Here is a 14,331-nt window from a genome sequence, read left to right on the forward strand (position 1 = left end):
AGGGATGCCTGGGCTGCTCAGTCCATTGTGCGTCCAACTCTTGATTGTGGCTCATGATCTGCTCTAACCCCAGTCGTACTCTGCACTGACAATATGGAGGCCTGCTTGGGATTCTCTCTCTCCCTCTCTCTCTCCCTCCTCTGCTTGCTAACCTGCTCACTTTCTATCTCTCTCCCTCTCTCTCAAAATAAACTTAAAAAAATGCCTAAACAACTATAATATGTAATTTTGAAAAAGATTCTTTTAACCAAATTAATGTATTATTAATTTATACATAAATATATGATAGAAATTTACTTTTTATTTCTACCCTGTTATATATTCTCTGGAACAAAAATTTGTTAAAACACATCTAGTATTTATAGCATTTTTTTCAGAGCTATTAAAAATTGTGGAGCATTTGGAATCTTTATTACTCCATAATGGGACAGATCGTCTTAGTCTTAACGTGTGGTATATAAGCTACGGCCTAGCTTTTGGCTTTCTTCTTTATTTTGTCACCTAGAACTATTAATGCAGAAATGAAATACAAGTGCCTGATTAATTTAGGGTTTTTAGAAGCAGCATTTATTTTTTTGTGATAACTAAAGTGACAGATATTTGTTGGGAAAAAAGTGGAAAGTGCAAAGCAAAAACCTCAAAAATCAATGAATTTTGTTCATGATTCTAGTATCCACAGTAAGCATTTTATCTGCTAATTTATTTGGAGATTTCCATTTCTATCTCCATACTCTATTTATTATTATTATTATTATTTTTTTTTTTTCTCCATACTCTATTTAGAGGTCACTTTGTACAGAGGTTAGAAAACTGAGTTTTGGAGTCAGATTGTGTTCTCACCCTGACTGCTGCCGCTTTCCATGCAACATTGGGCAAGTTACTTACCTTCTGTTTCTTCAGTGTCCTTATTCGTAAAATGGGAATGGTAATCATAGTATTTACTTTATAAGATTGTTGTGAGAGCCTAATAAATTAGGTATTTCCTGTAAATTTTAGGACAATGCCTGGCATATTCATTAGAATTCAGATAATATCATCTGCTGCTTGGTGGTCACCATCATCATGAGTAGAAGTGGCACTAGTACTAGTAGCATGTAATGCATTGTCAGTTCCTGGATGCTCTTGAGAAAAGTATGCTTCATAAAGAAGCTTATGGATGAGGTAAATTTAAATTTAACAGTTGATGCCTTTTTATATTCACAGGGGTCAGGAGAGTGCTGGTATTGTGACCAGTGATGGGAATTCAGTACCAACATTCAAAACACACAAGGTATATTTGAATATAAAAAAATGTTAGTAATAAAGATAACAATAGCCAGGTGATAACTAGTATGTTGGTGGGGGAAGGAAATTTGAACAAATAATTTGCATATAAAAGTCATACTCTGGATCAGCCGTTTCCATTTGTCCAGTTAGGGTGCGTATCTGCCTGATAGTTGGCTAGACCGACTCATTGAAACAGGTCATATATTTAAATTTTTAAGCATAGTTTGAGTTTTTAAAATGCATTTGATTTAGTTTATTATATTTGACAAATTTTACTGTTTAGTACATCTTTTCTAATGAAAAGTAGCTCATAAAACAAGCACTTCAACATTGTGAAATAAATGCCATTGAATTATTTACCTTAAAATGGTTAATTTTGTTATGTGAATTTCACCTCAAAATTTTTTTTGTTTATGAGAGAGAGAGAGAGAGGGCAAGGAGGGTAGGAACGGAGAGGGAGACACAGAATCTGAAGCAGGCTCCAGGCTCTGAGCCATCAGTGCAGGAACTGTGAGGTCATGACCTGAGCTGAAGTTGGACGCTTAACTGACTGAGCCACCCCGGCGCCCCTCAAATTTTTTTCTAAAAAGATATTTTATGGTTCTTACAATTAGGCTAGTCTTTATTTAAGATTAGAATGCTGGAGCACAGAGTATAAAGGGTAAAAGCCTTTACTTGCTAGGGCCACAGTCTTTTTTTTTTTTTCTAAGATGAGCTTTTACTTTGACTTTACAAGGGAATGGGTCTTGTAAATCACGTCTTTTCTCAAGACAATTTGAAGAAATTATATATTTCAAACCTTGGAATTGGACACACGAGATACGCCACTACAGGAAACTGTGAATTAGAAAACTGTCAGCCCTTTGTTGTTGAAACACTTCATGGGAAAATAGCTGTGGCACATAATGGCGAATTGGTAAATGCTACTCAATTAAGGAAAAAGGTAAGTGTTTTAATGCTTTTTTTCATGATTAGGATAAATTAATGAAATGAAGTTATTGGGGATCTTGGTGCAGGATAGTTTCTAATTGTTGTCACCTGTTATCTAACTGCAAAGGATAACTGTATTAGAATTACCTGGAGTATTTGTTATAATTGCAGATTCTAAGATATCACCCCAGAATCTGTGGTGGGAAGGTGGTCAGTCTGCATTTTAATGTACTTTTAAGGTGATTCTGATGGTACAGCTTTAGAGTAGAGACGTGAAAAAGTTGGTTTATGGTTGTTGTGAGAAACAGAGAAATTAGGGTTTATGGGCTGTTCCTATCCCTTTAGCTTTGTCTTTATGTTCAAAGCATAAGAAGAAAATAGAATATAAACTGAAAGATAACAAATATAAGGGAGAGTGATTTGGAAACAATTACAGGAAACTACTTGGGGAAAAGGCAAAGAGACTTTACTATCTTCTTTTTTGATCTTTACATGGTATTTGGAGCATTCCATGTTAAATTTGTGCCTATGCTTTTATTCATCATTAGTTCATCTTCCTTTTTTTTTAATTCCTTGGTATCTTTTTATTCCTGATAGCTTATTTATCCATTCTTGCCATTCATTTATTGATGCCACGTTTCTTCAGTCCACTGAATTATAATAATCATGATTTGGTAACCTTGGAAATAAAAATCTCAGGTGACATTCAGTAACAGGATGGTTATACACACACACACACAACACACACAGTTATTATCTCCTTAGCCTTCTAGAACAAGGCATTTTACATGGGATAAATAGTGACAGAAGTCAAATGATGGTCGATTTGGGTGGGTGGAAAATATCTAGAACTATGCTTCTGTACCACTCATTATCCTTTTATTTTCAATTCTAGCTTTGTTTTGCCCTCTTTTTAGGCTCTGGTATTAAAAGGATAATGTGTTTTTCTGCCTCTAAGTGAAAAAATTGTTTAATTCACACAATCAAAGAAGTATAAATATGAAGTAAAATTTGCTAAAAAAAAAAACAAAAACACCCAAAAACCACACACAAAAACTCACCACTTGGTGATCACCACCAAAAATTGAATTCCATGCAATATACCTAGCTCGTTATTTCTAGACACCACCACCTCCCAGAGTCTGGGTTTCACCTCTACGCATTTAGCTGCCTACGGAAAATGTTCTATAGTATCACTTTAAACTCAGCCTGTGTGGATCATTGGTGATGTTCTTGTCCTAGTCTCTCTGGCTCAGAACCTTATAATTTTCATGAGTGTGCTCAACCAATTTTTATTACATCTTCTACAGTTAATTTTTCAATATAGTTAATTCCTTTCTTCTACTCTTTTGGCGATAATCAGTGAGGATGGGTAGCCATCGCACTACCACTAACAGACCTGGGTTGAGAGGCCCCACTGTAGTATGCCACTCTTATGGGAATGTGTCCTGTCAGGATTGTCAACGACTGAAAAAGTTAGAATCACAGTTCCAAATTCTCCTGCCTTCTCCACTCTCCCCCACCTTTACTGCAGGTTTACATTCCTCCAAACTTAGTTTTCAAAAGCTATTCTATATGCTTCCTAGATCACTTTTTTTTTCTTGCTTAAAAACCTTCAGAGACTTCCTATTGCCTTCAGCAGTGCTTCTCCACATGTGCAGGATTTTCATAACTGAAAATTCACACAGTGCCTGATCTTTTGCCATTATGGTGGGCTGCTGGGTGAGGGGTGAGGTAGAGCTTCCCCTCCAGTGATTAAAAACTGTCAGCCATTCTAAATAGCTTCTTTTCTCCATTCTAAATAGCTTCTGCGGCATGGTATTGGTTTGTCAACAAGTTCTGATAGTGAAATGATTACCCAGTTACTGGCGTATACACCTCCTCAGGAACAAGATGGCACCCCAGACTGGGTAGCAAGGTAATTGTAAAACTAGGCTAAGCTCACAGCTCTGCTATGAGAACTGTCTTGCAGAGTTTGTGTCTTGTGTTTATAACTGAAATTATTCAATTATTTAATTAATTCCAGGATTAAAAACCTAATGAAGGAAGCACCCACAGCATATTCCCTGCTTATAATGCACAGAGATGTTATTTATGCAGTACGAGATCCTTATGGAAATCGCCCTCTATGCATTGGACGTCTTATTCCAGTATCTGATATAAATGATAAAGGTAATGCACTTCAGAAGAAATATAATTTCATAATGCTTTTCCAAGCTCTTGTCCTACTGTTGGCATACCCTCAAATCATGAAGTATAGGAAGCTTATGAGTGAGAAGGAATTAGATTTAAAAAAAATGATGCAGTACTTGTTTTTTTTTTTTTTTATGTTTATTCTTGAGAGAGAGGGAGACAGAGCATGAGAGGGGAGGGGCAGAGTGGGGGAGGGGTGACACAGAATCCAAAGCAGGCTCCAGGCTCTGAGCTGTCTGCACAGAACCCAATGTGGGGCTTGAACTCACAAGCTGTAAGAGCATGACCTGAGCTGAAGCTGGACGCCTAAATGACTGAGCCATCCAAGCTCCCCTGCAGTGCTTGGTTTTTTTGTTTTGTTTTGTTTTGTTTTTTTAATTTTTTTTTAAATGTTTTTATTTATTTCTAGGAGAGAGAGAGACAGCATGAGCAGGGGAGGGTCAGAGAGAGAGGGAGTCACAGACTGAAACAGGCTCCAGGCTCTGAGCTGGCAGTCAGCACAGAGCCCGACGTGGGGCTCGAACCCACGAACCGCGAGATCATGACCTAAGCGAAAGTCGGACGCTTAACCGACTAAGCCACCCAGGCGCCCCAGCAGTGCTTGGTTTTTAAAATACATTTCCTTGAGTATTTCTGAGGATGAGTCATTTTTATGGACATTCCTGTTTTGTCTTCTCTGAATTGCCTATTCATGTCCTTTGCCCAGCTTTTTCACGTGTGTAGTATGATTTTAGTGATTTTCTTTTTGACTTATCCGATCAGTGTCTTATCTGAATCCGTGAAATCAGTTTTTGAAAGAAATTTGATACCATTGATTTTATCTTCTGCTCAAGTCTAATGAAGATCCGTGTGTTCTTAAAGTCATAGAAATGGATGTTTTTTATTTATCTATATGGTGTTTAACTATTCTCTTGAAATAAGTAGCCTCTTGTAAAATTCCTTGAATCCATTAACTGAATTATCTTGTGATTTACAGAGAAAAAATCTTCAGAAACAGAAGGATGGGTGGTGTCTTCAGAATCTTGTAGCTTTTTATCAATTGGTGCAAGGTAAGTTTTGTTTCACTCAGCATATGCATTTTTTCTACATCAGTAAAAAATTTTTTGTTATGTGAAAGTATTCTTTTTGATTTCTATAAGGAGTCATATCTATAAATGCAGTTTCTTTTGTACTTTTTGCTTAGCACTGGCACTGACTTTAATAATCCAGTAATACCTTCTAATTTTGAAACTGTCACCTTCCTTTCAAAATACCATGAGACTTATTTTAGAAAGGAAGAATCTCCGCAACAAGGAATACTTACGATTGAAACATTTAAGCCAGAATAAAATGTTCTCTTTAACCTCTGTTTTTCCAAAACTCAGTAAAATTTATGGCTTTTATTTTTTTTATTTTGGAGGAGGGAGTACAAAGAGATGGAGAGAGAGAATTCAAGCAGGCTCTGCACCATCAGCGCAGAGCCTGGCGCAGGCAGGGCTCGAACTCATGAACCATGAGATCATGACCTGAGCTGAGATCAAGAGTCGGACACTTAACCGACTGTGCTACCCAGGTGCCCCAAGATACAAGTATTAGATTTACTGTTGGGAGAATTAACTTTTTATTTTTTAAGCCATTTCTATATTAAACTGAACCACTTTTCCTTTATAAGGGAAGGGACTTTGTGTGTACTTTACAATAGGTGTTGTTATCAGTCTTAAGGACTGGTTTATTTAAAGTCTTCTTTCTTTAATATTGTTTCCCAAGATATTTCCGTGAAGTCTTGCCTGGAGAAATTGTGGAAATAACCAAACGTAGTGTCCAAACTCTTGATATTATACCAAGGTCTGAAGGAAACCCGATGGCTTTTTGTATCTTTGAGTATGTTTATTTTGCAAGACCAGATAGTATATTTGAAGGTAAATAAAATATCTTTAACTTTCTATATAAGTCTCTTATTTATCTCATTGAAACATGGCAGTTCTTGGTTCAGAGGTTTACCGGGCTTTTGGAGGCACATTGTTACATGTTGTGATTAGGGGACTGAACATACAAGTCATAAGATCACTATTTTTCCCTTTCATCTGACTCCTGGACTTTGTTTTCCTTTTAGGAGTAAGGACTATGGTTTTCAGATATGTATTAAGGCCACATTTTTTTTAAAGAGTGAATTCCCCAGTTTATGTATCTCCACCTTAGTTGTTTTATATGCTTTACTTGACTTTTTGTATGCCATATATAGAGTTCTAACAAGCTAATTTTCTTAGAATAATACTAATATGCTAAGTAAAAATAATGTATTTTTTTTCCTCAAACATTCCAGACCAAATGGTTTACACAGTAAGATACCGTTGTGGTCAGCAGCTGGCAATTGAGGCACCAGTGGATGCAGATTTGGTTAGCACTGTTCCGGAATCTGCTACGCCCGCTGCTCTTGGTTATGCAGGAAAGGTATTTTTTCTTGACATGCAGTGAAATGCTCTGGTAGCACTGAAATCAGAAATTCTTGTATATAAAGAGAAACTTATCAGTACATTATAAGGAAAAAGAAAATATTAGATCCTTTACAACAAGAGTTATTTTCCAGCCTTTTTATTCAATAGCACTATTTTAGTGGAATCCACTCCAAGATTCACCTAAAGATGAGCAGAATGATCCACTTCACTTAAAAAAATAAACATCATCGGGACACCTGGGTGGCACAGTCAGTTAAACATTCGACTCTTGATCTCAGCTCAGGTCATGATCTCATGGTTTGTGAGTTCGAGGCCCACATCAGGTTCTGTGCTGTGCCATAAGCACAGAGCCTGCTTGGGATTTTGTCTCTCCCTCTCTGCCCCTCTCCCACTTGTATAAATAAATAAATAAACTTAAAAAAAAAAGATAACATCATGAATACATACAGAATTTAGTGGTAATATTTACTTATTATTAAAACCTATTTCTTGAAGTACCATCCCTCAAACCACTGGTTTAATTTGTTCCCTATTTAGTATGAGTGATAACAAAGCTGTTTATGTTCATTTTGTGTATTGTTTTTAGTACTGTGCTTAATTTCATTTTTCATAATCAAATAGATTTGTATGACTATGGTGATCCTGGGGTGTCCTAATCAACATTCACTATGTTGAAAGTTTATTTGTTTTTAAAATAAATAATATGCACACATTTTAGATTAGTATTACCTTGAAAGATGGATAAATCACCTCCTGCCCCTCAAAAAGCACATTCTTTGCATACTGGATCTTTTTTTGAGAGTGAGAGAGAGCAAGCCATGGAGGGCAGAGAGAGAGAGGGAGAGAGGAATCCCACATGAGTTCTGTGCTTATGGCAAACTGTGAGATCATGACTTCGAGCTGAAACCAGGACTCAGACACCTGACCGACTAAGCCATCCAGGTGCTTCTACATACTGGTTTTAATTCATTTCTTGCTGATAGTTTTTAATTGCTATGAATTTTTCTGACAGGGATTTATTGTCATGTCTTCACACACTTAGTGTTCCGTTCCAAGACAGAGAAATAATATTTGTTTAAGAGAGAAACATTACAACTTCTGACAAAATGAGTTGGTTTTCCCAATTTCCCAATGAGTATATTACTTTGAATGGGTTTTCTTTTTACCTTTTTCCCCCTACAGTTTAAACAGTGAAGTGAAATTGTATGTAATCTGTTGATGGAGAGTTCAGAATAGCAATTTCAAATGTTTTCATACATATTACAATGGAAGAATGACCTAGAGAAAATAGCCTAGAGTTCTCTATATGTTGCTGCTCATTGTCCTTTTGTTTCTTATCTATCAGTGTGGGCTTCCATATGTGGAGGTGCTATGTAAAAACCGGTATGTAGGAAGAACCTTTATTCAGCCAAACATGAGGTTAAGACAACTTGGTGTTGCAAAAAAATTTGGAGTATTGTCGGACAACTTTAAAGGCAAAAGAATTGTTCTTGTAGATGATTCAATTGTAAGAGGCAATACCATCTCACCCATAATCAAATTGCTCAAAGAATCTGGTGCAAAGGAGGTAAGTATTATTAAAACATACCGATAATTAATAATATGACACTGGTTTAAAAATTGCAGTTTTGTACAGTGAATGAAAATGGATAGTTCAATATAATAAATTGTCTTTCAAATAAGTTGATTTAGGAATAACTGTGCAGTAATTTGGAAAACATGTAATAGCCACTAAAACTACATACTAAATAATATTCGTTAATAGACTAAAAACCTCTATAAAAGATTAAAATTTTTATAAGGTTAATTTTAAAAACTCACAAAAGCCACAAAATAGAATATTTTTTAAAAATTTTTATAGTATTTCTCTTTTTGAAGATGTACAGTGAATCCTATTATAATAGATTTGCCACATTGGGTTATATTTTTAAATCTCAAAGCTTATTCTAACTCTTAATATCTTAGTAATTCAAAATATAGAAGTGAGATGTCATTTACAACTAATAGTTGAGTGGATTCAATAATAAAATCTCTTACAGGAGGAAGTGACATGGAAAGCAGTGGCAGTCTCTCTAGAAAGCTTTGAAGATAATTATGATTATGAGTTTTCAGCTTTTTTATGACTGTTATGATTATGATAATCTCTTCAGAATTCCTTGAAAATTTTGTAATAAAAACAAAGAGGTGTAAAGTAAATTTAGCATTTGTTACAGGAGTGAAAAAGAATAGACAACAAAAGAACTGGAAATAGATTACATATCTACTGGTAGGAAATGGTTTAGTAAATTGATACCTAAGTATGATAAAATATGATGTAGCCACAGAAACTGTAATTATGAAGAGTACATACCATTGGAAAATCTTTGCTGTTATAAGAAAGGTAAAAAGTAATTGTGGATGCCAGTTATGGCCATGTAAATGTACCTGATAAAAGGCAGAAAAGTAGTAATAGACAAAATAGCTCTTTGTGATAGTTACATTTTTTGCTTTCTGACATGGTAAAAGAAGAGGTAGGCAAAAGTGCCATTCAAGTGTACAAGAGAACATGAAGGTGATCCTAGGGATATAAAGTTATTAAATGGGAAATAGAAGAAAGAAATGTTCTCATTAATAGTTGATAAAAGGAAACAATAGGCAACTCAGTAAAAAGAATTCTTTATAAGTGGATGACATTTTGAAATCTTTGTCCAGATGCTTTGGAGTCTAGAGCAGAGTTGCCCCAGTAGGATTCTTAGTAATGAATTAATTGTAAAAATAGTTCTGACTGAGCATTGGAGTTTTATATATATGCTATATGGTTTTCCAGGATTCTTTTTCACCTTTTATTTAATGAAAGACATTTTGTAGTTTGCTTCATTACCCATATGTTGTTATTAAATATTCTGTAAATCAGCTTTATGTTGGATTTGTCAGTGACAGAATTTTGCATGATTATCCTTAAAATAAATGTCAAAATAATATGTGAAATGATTTCTTTCCAAGGTACACATTCGAGTAGCTTCACCACCAATTAGATACCCATGCTTTATGGGAATAAACATACCAACAAAGGAAGAGCTTATTGCCAATAAACCTGAATTTGAACATCTTGCAAAATATCTGGGTAGGTATTAAAATTTCTCTAACCTTTTAACAGAGAAAATCGAAAGCTTGTCAGCCTTTACACTTGTAATAAAAACAATGTCCAGCATTTGTTAAAAATAATGTTTTGTAACATGTTGAGCGGATTGAACACTATTCTGAATAATGAGAGTGCCTGGTGTGTATAGACACCATGGTAAGTGCTATATTGGAGACCTAGGCCAAGATGAGATTAGGTAAAAAGGAAGAAAGGCTTTCCAGGTAGGGGGAACTGTATGCATATCAGTGAAAGCTTCCCAACGATCAGATAGATCTGAAGAAAAACAAAAACAATTTTACCACAGATTGTAATAGAATAATTTAGATGTGGGTGCAAATCAAAAAGTGAAAAGCTAATATAGGGTTATCTTTAATAATGAGGTCGGCAGACTTGGTTAGCTTATCCTGGATAAGACATATGCTTTTCTTTTTTTTTTTTTAATTAAAGTTCATTTATTTATTTTTGAGAGAAAGAGTAAGAGGGTGGGGGGAGGGGGAAGATTCCCAAGCAGGTTCTGCATTGTCAGTGACCTGGGCTGAAATCAAGAGTCAGATGCTTAACCATCTGAGCCACCCAGGTACCCCAAGATATTTGCTTTTCAAATTAGGTGAGATAAACTGTTTAAATATCACACAGATGTTTTTCCTTATCTTATAAATGAAAAAAAAAAAAGAAAAAGAAAAAAAGACTTGGGAAAAGTAAGTGACCTTGAGCTTATTAAATTTGAACCCAGATTTTCCGGACTTCAAAGTCTGTTTTCATAATCAAGAAAATTACTAAAGAAACTTTCTGAGTCCATTCTAGATTTGAAGCCTCAAGTGCTATTTTAAATTATATTCTCCCTTAAATTCCAATTTCAAATTTTAAAAAATAATAAAGGCCCATAATTTTATTGCTTACTCCATCTCCTCCCCATGTCTCCCCGTGCTTTTTTATAAGAAGATAAAGGAGAAATTTTTATGCTGGCTTAAGTTTTTCTGTTTGTTACTGTTGCCTTATGAGGCAGATCTTTCTTTCCAAAGGAAGTGTCATGACCTTTTCCTCTTTCCCTCTGTAGGAGCAAACAGTGTTGTATATCTGTCAGTGGGAGGACTAGTTTCATCTGTACAAGAAGGGATAAAGTTTAAAAAACAGAAAATGGAAAAGCAGGATATTATGATTCAAGAAAATGGGAATGGTATGGAATGCTTTGAAAAGAATGGTCACTGTACAGCTTGTCTCACTGGAAAATACCCTGTAGAATTGGAATGGTAGTTGAAAGGGGAAGATCTGATGCTTCAAAATATAAAGTTGGTCAAGAAGTTATAGTGGTGGTTACACCCTATCCATTTAATTGTTACTCCTTTGGTCAATGTAAAATGCCACATGCTTATGTTTACCTTTATATGTTTTTAGATTTCTTTTCTGAAAAGAATACCTACCAAAGTGCTATGCTTTCCTTAATAATCCTAGATAAATATTTTGGTGTCCTCTATTTGTATGATCCTTTCAGTTTGTTTAATAGTTTAGTACTTTGAGGCTACCAGTTATGAGATCATACACATTTAAGTTCATATCAGCAACAATAATGCAAAGAATAGGTAAATTTCTGTTTTAGTAGGGATTGCCAGGCACTATACCTTCCCACAGATTCTTAGAAAATTTTGTGGAATGTTTCTTGAGAGTTATTGCAGTTCAGTTATGGAATATTTTCATAATTAAACCTTGCTGATTGCATATAATAACAACAACACTGTTTTTTGTGGGGTTTTTTTGTTTGTTTGTTTTTTTACACACAAGTTTTGGCTAGCCTTTTTCACCTGATCAGAGAAGGCAGGTGGTAAGTGGCATTTCCCAGGTCCATGGTTTAAGAGGTTAGACTAAGATGATGTGATGCAAACAGGACATGAGTTAAATATAACATACCATGCAAACCTTGAATCCATTATATCCCAGAAGTGTCAAGCCTCTAGAGCTCAGTGTAGTTTTTGACCTTGGCATCCCTATCTAACTTTGGACAAATCTTAAAACAACAACAATGAATACATACCTTTTTGTGCCTCATCTTTTCCGCCTGTGCAGCGGGGTACTAATATTACTAAATTAAATAATTAATATGAATGTGAAAAAGTGTCATAATTTTTGTGGTGGTTAGAGCCATCATTTCACTCTTCAGTTTTAAGATAATGCATGATTATTAGTTTTTGAAATGTCGGCTGTTATTCTGAAATTGAGATTTCATTATGATGAAGGGAGACATACAGTTTAGCAGTGCTTTGCCACCTGTCTTTGAAGTGTCCTAAGGATGGTCGTAAAAACATGTCTGTGCAAGCTGTTTTTCTACATTTGACTATGAAGTATGATCTGTATACTACTTAGTGCCCTTATAGTATAAGCCCAGCAAGTAACCTAGTACATTTGAAGTAAAAAATAAAATTTTAGATTTTAACAATCCTTTTATCCTTATTAATTATATGTTCTTTTAACCAAGTGCTTGATTATTTGCAAACATATATACATACATATGTACAAATATAGATATATCGTTGGAATTAAATGATCAAATACAAACCCTGTAGGGGCCAATTTTAAGAATCAAGGTGACAACTCTTTTGGAATTAGCATGCCTGTCTGATTCTAAGCATCACCTTATCACTTTTTTCTGCTTTATTGGGATCTAACAAACACAGTGTTTTTTTTCCTTTTTTTTTAATGTTTCAAGATGACTTGCCCTCATCTCCTGTTTATGTAAGATTTTTGTTTTAAACATAAAAGTGTTTCTGTATTATTAAATTACCTTAATTTGATGTATATAGTGTCCAAATCCATTTAGGAATTTAATATTTATTAATAACTGAAATCTTCTGTCTTCATTTGGTATATAACCTCACATGTTATATTATGGCAGGCCAAGATAAAATCTTGACAGCTATTTAAGCCCATGTGCAGCAGGCAGCAGCAGGTTAGATAACGCTGTGGCAATGGCACAAGCAAATTGACATTTGGATAAAGCCCTGGGACCACTTGAGTGTATAGCCTCTTGTCTTAAATGTATTCCTCATATCAGCATGGAGGAGGCAAGACCTGTGGGTCAATTTTGAATTGGCCTTACTTACATTGATTTTTAAAAACAAGAGACTCAGGGAAAATACTAAACCAAAATCTCTGATTTGACTTTTGTGTTTCCATAATTTTTGTCTCCCATTATTTTGTTTTATTGAGATGCTTTTATAAAGGAATGTGGGACTGTGACAGTTTGGTTATTCTACAAATATCTTAATGTTTCTCCATCATGGCCTTTTATTTCACAAGTTTCTGAAGTCTGAATTAAATTACAGCTTTTTACATTTAGTTTCAAATGTTGTTTAACTGTTTTAAATAAGCAGAGTGCTGAAAATTACAAAGAAGATGAAAAATGTGTTTTCACAGTATCTATGTTGTTGAGAATTAAACTAAGCCCACTTTTTTGTGACTTCATTGTGATGTGTTGGTGACAAATATATGTATGTAATAAGTGTGTTTAAATATGTGTGTGCTCTTTTTTTTTTTTTTTTTTTATATTCTNTAATAGTCACATCCAGGCTCCATTCTTGGCACCAGCTAGTCAGATCTTATTTCTCTGATCTAGGCATTTCAGTAAATAGGCCAGTGCTTATGAACCAGGCAAAAGTCCTGGCCGAGTAGGAAGGACAAATAAAGGTACTAGAAATGTAATGCTAAGTGAAGCACTATAATAGTGGTAAGTTCTGTGGAAATACCAGTGAAAATGGGGAGTGCCACAGAAGAGGTGGCTTAGATTTCCAAAATGTATGTGTGTATTGGGGGAATTCTGTGTGTGTGTGTGTGTGTGTGTGTGTGTGTGTTTTAATCAAATTAAAGTATGTAAATCAATAAACTGTATACATTCGGACAATAGAACTTTATTCAGTCCTAAAAAGAAATGACCTATCAGGCCATGAAAAGACATGGAGGGAACTTAAATGCAAATTACCAAGTGAAAGAAAGCAATCTATCACCACTGTATACTGTGTGAGTCAAACTACATGCCATTCTGGAAAAGGCAAAACTGTGGAGATAAAAAACATCCGTGGTTGGGGTGCGTGGGTGGCTCAGTCAGTTGAGTGTTCCGACTCTTGATTTTGGCTCAGTTCATGATTGTGGGATCCAAACCCTCATTGGACTACATGCTGAGTGTGGAGCATGCTTAGGATTCTCTCTCTCTCTCTCTCTCTCTCTCTCTCTCTCTCCCTCTCTCTCCCTCCCCCCCTTCTCCTTGCCTCCCCCCCATTCCTCCCTCTCCCATTCCCTCTCTCCCCTGCTTGCCCTTGCTTGCCCTTGCTTGCACATTGTCTCTCTCTCTAAAATGAAAAACAACAACAAAGCCATCAGTGATTGCCAGGAGTTAGT

General features: G+C 35.4%; 1 protein-coding gene across 1 annotated transcript in view; it reads left to right on the forward strand.

Annotated features, from left to right (window-relative positions):
• PPAT (phosphoribosyl pyrophosphate amidotransferase) overlaps positions 1–13,449 on the forward strand; it is a 35,377-nt gene extending 21,928 nt beyond the window's left edge. Inside the window, exons 2-11 of the mRNA XM_077757742.1 lie at positions 1,204–1,270; positions 2,003–2,209; positions 4,002–4,114; positions 4,223–4,368; positions 5,366–5,438; positions 6,136–6,287; positions 6,692–6,819; positions 8,170–8,391; positions 9,807–9,927; positions 11,003–13,449. Coding sequence (XP_077613868.1) covers positions 1,204–1,270; positions 2,003–2,209; positions 4,002–4,114; positions 4,223–4,368; positions 5,366–5,438; positions 6,136–6,287; positions 6,692–6,819; positions 8,170–8,391; positions 9,807–9,927; positions 11,003–11,199 — 1,426 coding nt within the window. The 3' untranslated portion in view covers positions 11,200–13,449. The remainder of the gene's footprint in view (positions 1–1,203; positions 1,271–2,002; positions 2,210–4,001; positions 4,115–4,222; positions 4,369–5,365; positions 5,439–6,135; positions 6,288–6,691; positions 6,820–8,169; positions 8,392–9,806; positions 9,928–11,002) is intronic.
• Positions 13,450–14,331: the final 882 nt, after the last annotated feature.

Source organism: Crocuta crocuta, unplaced genomic scaffold, assembly GCF_008692635.1.
Source record: "Crocuta crocuta isolate KB4526 unplaced genomic scaffold, BGI_CrCroc_1.0 scaffold282, whole genome shotgun sequence".
Classification (NCBI taxonomy): Eukaryota; Metazoa; Chordata; class Mammalia; order Carnivora; family Hyaenidae; genus Crocuta; species Crocuta crocuta.